This window comes from Pteropus alecto, unplaced genomic scaffold, assembly GCF_000325575.1.
Source record: "Pteropus alecto unplaced genomic scaffold, ASM32557v1 scaffold131, whole genome shotgun sequence".
Taxonomy (NCBI): Eukaryota; Metazoa; Chordata; class Mammalia; order Chiroptera; family Pteropodidae; genus Pteropus; species Pteropus alecto.
Window position 1 is genome coordinate 20,859,460 of NW_006434709.1, and position 5,034 is coordinate 20,864,493.

Below are 5,034 nucleotides of genomic sequence, written 5' to 3' on the forward strand. Positions count from 1 at the left end.
AGAAGTAGGGAGCGGTGGTGAGAATCGGCGAAGTTTGGCAACAAGAAGTGGGAGGAATAGAGGTCTAGGGGGGAGCGGAATACCATGGACTGACCTGAGAGGAAAGGAGAAAATTCAGGGAGAGGAAGAGAGAGGGGAGGAAGAGGAGGAGAGGGGCGATGAGGACCAGGAGGAGGGAGAGGAGAGGGGGGAGGAGGAGAAGGAAAGGAGGGGGGAGCAGGAGGAGGAGGGGGAGGAGGAAGGGCGTAAGGGACACCCACACCCTACACACATCCACACACACACACACCCGCGCAGCCACATAGAGAGGGAGGAAGGAGAGCGGCCCGGTGCGCGCGCGCAGAGAGCGAACCCGAGACAGAGGGAGAGGGAGAGCTAGAGGAGAGCGAGAGCCAACCACCGCCGAGTCAAGATTCAGCGATTCCACAGCAATCGCCCTAATGACAACAGCCTCATAATATCTCCCCTAAATCCACAGTGAGTGCAGCATTGAAACATTTTGTTTCGCTTTTCTATTGGTCTGCTACGTGTCGTTGTGGCGTTGCCACGGCAACCGCTGCCAATCACTGTCAGCCCTGCCAATCAATACCGAGAACGTAAGGACGATTTTACCACTTAGCTTGAGTGGGGGTGGGGGAGGGAGGAGGTGAGGGAGGGGGAGAGGAGGAGAAAGAGAGAGAAGGGGGAGAAAGAGAATTTTTTAAAATCTTTGCAACTCTTAATCTCGGCACTCCCCCCACCTCTCTCTATCTCTCTCCTTTCCTCGCTGTCTGAATTCCCCTTTTCCCTCTTCCTCAAAGAAGTTGATCCAGAAATTCAAAAAGCCATGGGTATGGAGTTGTTGAATGGGATGAGCAATTAAAGGGGGGATTTTGTTGGGAGGTGAGGGGCTACCCATGCTGCATGAAGGCCAAGGGCCAGCCTGCAAAGACAGGCGGAGGGCCGGCCCAGAGGGCACGGTTTGCACATGGTGTGCACGTCGGGCAGCCTCTTTCTGCCTATATGAGCACTAATAGTGGCGAGGAAGAAAAGAGAGATGAGATCATGGGGCCCACCGCCAGCCGACCCCAGTCTAGCAAGCTGCTGCACCCAGAGATCTTGGATTTTAGGGGGTATCTGGTGCCTGAGAGCCTGAGCCTAAGACCAAGCCACTTTGGCCTCCCCCTTCAGCCATCATCCGCCACATTTACCACCGACTTCCTCTGCATTGGATCCAGCTTCTCTCTATCTGTCCCCAGTCAATAAGCCTTGATTTCTCATATTGCCCTGCATTTTAAAACAGCAGTAGAAATAACAGGACACTTCTTTCCTTCTTAAAAAGCAACCTGCCTCTTTGTCCTCAGACTTCAGCTGCTTCCCCTAAGAGCTATGGAGGAGGTTTCAAAGCTGCCAAGTCCATGAGCCCTCTGAACCCCCTCCCCAATACTTGATAACCCACCCAAGAGGCACTGGGCCTGCCTACCCACCCCAGAAGGGCACTCAAATGTTGGAGGCTGCCCCCAAAGAACTGGATAGGCCTGAAAATTACTTGTTTGCTCATACCATAAAGAAAAAATAAGAAAACTGTCAAATTTCTCGAAGAAAAGTAACATCACAAGCCAAAAACAGACCCCCAAAGACCCACAGAATGGAGAGGACCCTCCCTCCCTCTGGCCACTGCAGCCCCCAGGCCCAGCATGAGTATTTATTCTAAGGTATGTCGCTTTTAAGAAGATGTAATCAGCATCTTGAGCCGGGCCTCCCTTTGTGAGGCTTCTGTAACTATGGAAGTGTGATTTACGCAGATTTGTCGGGGTCAGAGACGTCTTTCCCCTGAGCACTGTGTATATTTAGACAGGACTCGGTTTGGTGTTAAAAAGTGTATATTTTGAATGAGTTCACACACAGTAGCCAACAATGCCCACATTGTCGGCCCGTGTACAACGTGTATTGAAACGCAGCGTCCAGACTTCAACTAATCTGCCCTCAATAAAGCTGAAATAATTATCCTAAGCTGCCTTTCCAGAAGAAAAATCATTGAGGAATTCAAAACTTTTTTTTTTTTTTTTTAAAGATCTTTTCTACATTCCGATGCAGATCTGAGGGCGAGGCGCCGCGTCCACACCACTTTGGAGATCTCAATGAGAGAGGAGAGAAAGAATGAGAGAGAATTTAAATGGGAAACCTAACGTGACTGGGGCTGCGAGTGTCTGAGACCCTAACCCCCGAGCTCGGGCCCTTCTTAGGCCTTGACTCCAGCAGCGCCAGGCCTCCTGGGCAGACAAGCTCAAGCTGCGTAGGAGGCTCCATAGCTGCAGGGAAGCTCTGGGCTGGGCGAGGGGACAGATAACCCGCCTACTCAGCCCAAGGTAGCCGAGGGTCGCTGGTCTTAAACCCGCTGACTGAGGCAGGAAAATATTCTCCCAAAGGAAAGACCCGCGAAGCCCCACTTGGGGTGATCTCTCCCATCCATATATCAAAATCTCGGTAGGTCATTTTCGGCTCAGCAGAGAAGCTCTGACAGTCGTTCACTTCGGGCCCAGAAAGAACCCTAAGGTTGGGACACAAAAACAGACACTTCATCTTTTCTTCCCGATCCCTTTCTCTCGTAGGGGAAGGATTATAAACTGAGGAGTGGGAGGGGGAAGGGGCAGGAGGAGGAAGCAGGGAAGGAAGGAATGAAAAAGGGGAGGGGAGTGGGTATTGTGCCGCGTGTGGGGGGAGAATTCCTACGGGTGGGTTTCTGAATATTGTGTTCAACTTTTTGAAAGTAGCTCGTGACCCCGAAACTGCATCCCCTGGAGCCGAGGACCCGGGCGCCAGGCGGGCGGGTGATCCCAGCCAGTCCCCTCCCCGTCCCCGCAACCCCCGCCTCCGGGAGGGGGCGACAGGGCCTCTCCCCGCCGCTGCGCTGCCCGCCCCGGATGGAGGCTGGGCAGGTGCCGCGGGCTCTGCCGAAAGCGCTGAAATCGAAAATCATCGCCATTGAGGCAAGTAGGGCTGAGACTCAGCTCGGCAATACCCCCTGTCCCAACCTCGGCCGGGGCGCCAGCCGACCCGCTGCACCCCGTCTGCTCGGGTGGTGGCCGAGGCTAGGGAGTGCAAAGCCGGATGGAGGACGGCGGCAAGGCGCGCAGCTTTGTGAGCCGGGACAGGGCCTGGCGCGGCGAGGCGGGCGGGCAGCCGAGGCTGTCAGCCTCCCCGCAGAGCCCAGCTCCGCGCCGCCCACTGAACGCATCGAGCCCACCTCGCGGTCCCGCTGCCGCCAGCGCCGCTCCGCTCTGGTCCAAAGCACTACGCCCGCCGTCCGGAGCCCGTGAGTTGAAAGTCCTGAGAGCTGTGGAGGGAGGCGGGGCGGCCGGTCCTCCGCGCGGATGGCTGGACTGGCTCCCGGCAGAGCTGGGAGCGCAGGCTCGGCAGGGTCTCGGTCTAGGAGTGCTGACCCGTGTGCGGAGGCGGGGCGAGGGTGGGGGCGAGTGCGAAGCACCGGGGCATCATCCTCTCCTAAATTCCTAGGCGCTGGACGTTGGGGAGGGTTTAGAAGCATAAGGATCTCGGTGTCCCGGGCCCAGGCCACTTTCTCCGTTGCTCTGCAGACCCAAGGGGTTGGCCAGCGTGAGGGCCGGGAGATGAACCTGGGGGGCGTCTGTGCCCTGAATCTCTCAGAGACGGAAGGAAGATTAGAATAAATAGGTCAACCCAAGGGGCTTCTAGGTCTCCCCTGCCCTCTGGCTGCTCCGATTCCGAGATCTGGGACTTGGCGCCTATGCAGGCCGAGGTCACAGAATTGTCACCATCATCTCTGCTCAATTCTGGCCCAGGCGACTTGAAGGACAGTGTACAGGTGGTGCTAGGAGAAAGGGCTTTGGGGCTGGAGAGTGTCTTTCTCCACCAGGACCTACTGGGCATTTATTTACAAATGTCAGTCCCAACCCCAGCATTCACAACTCCACCAGGAGAAGTGCTTGAGAGACCCTCTACTCCTTATTTAGAGTTATCAGGAAAGCCAAAAAGTATCCGTGAGCCTCCGAGAGAGGAGCACCCGAGGGTTGGTGCAGCTGCACCTACTCGGCCTGCTCGACTCCCCAAGGCCGATTTTTCCTGAGGGGAAACACCTCTTCCCGCCCTCAGGAAGACCGGAGGCGGGGGCAGAACCAGTGGCCAGCGGTCTAGGGCCTCCCCGCCAGCTGCAAACTGAGGCGCTTGGCGCTGGCGGCCGAGGAGGGCGCAGACGAGCGCAGCACGCAGTCGGGGAGGCCGCGAAGCCCTTGAAGGACCCCGATTACTTTCCTTTGAATGAAAAACAACAACAACAACAACAACTGCTCCCTCCCCGCGCCCCCGCCCCCGCCTTAGCCTCCGGGGACCCGAGCTCCAAGCAATTGTCGCCCGACACAGTAAACACAGCTCAGTTGCCTCAACTTTCTCCCTACATAAAAGTTCCCGGCGTGCGGGGAAATTTGAATATTTGATCAGCCCCTTTGAGTGACCCTCATTAGCCCGGCGTCCTGCTAAGGCACCGCCACTGCAAGAAAGCTGCTGGGCCCGGCATTTGTATGCCTTGTTAGCGCCGCTTAATGAAGCCGCCCCGACGGCTCAAAAGCGGCCTCCGGGGCTGGCGGCGCGCACCTCTCGGCACCCCGCTCTGCCTAATGAGCCCCACCGCCCGCTGTAGGCGCCTCCGCCCCCCCCCCCACCACCACATCCTCAAACAAGAGGAGTTTAGCTCTGTCTTGGGCAACCCACACTCCCCACTGCCAGGCCCAGGACAGTGGGCACAAACCCTGTCCAGCCCCAAGAGAGAGGTGGGAGACAAGGAGGATGGGATCCATACAGGTTGGGGGTTGGATTTTCCGAACTCGGATTGTAGTCCACTGGGAGTGCACTGCCAACTTCTCCCAAGAGGACCAATTTCAAATCAATTAGTCACCCTGGTTCCTTAAAGATACATCTGGACTAATATTGGGATGGCCCAGGGGAGGGTCGGCTTTCCAACGTCCTTCCTCACCAAGTTCCTTTGGTCTCCACTGCCCAGGAGGCTAACTACTTCTTTGC

General features: G+C 56.7%; 1 protein-coding gene across 1 annotated transcript in view; it reads right to left on the reverse strand.

The window, feature by feature from the left end:
- The window catches only part of SIX3 (SIX homeobox 3), a 3,441-nt gene extending 3,270 nt beyond the window's left edge, over nucleotides 1-171 (reverse strand). The window contains 1 exon segment of the mRNA XM_025045223.1: nucleotides 1-171. Within this exon segment, the coding sequence (XP_024900991.1) occupies nucleotides 1-86 (86 nt within the window). The 5' untranslated portion in view covers nucleotides 87-171.
- Between the last annotated feature and the right edge of the window lie 4,863 nt (nucleotides 172-5,034).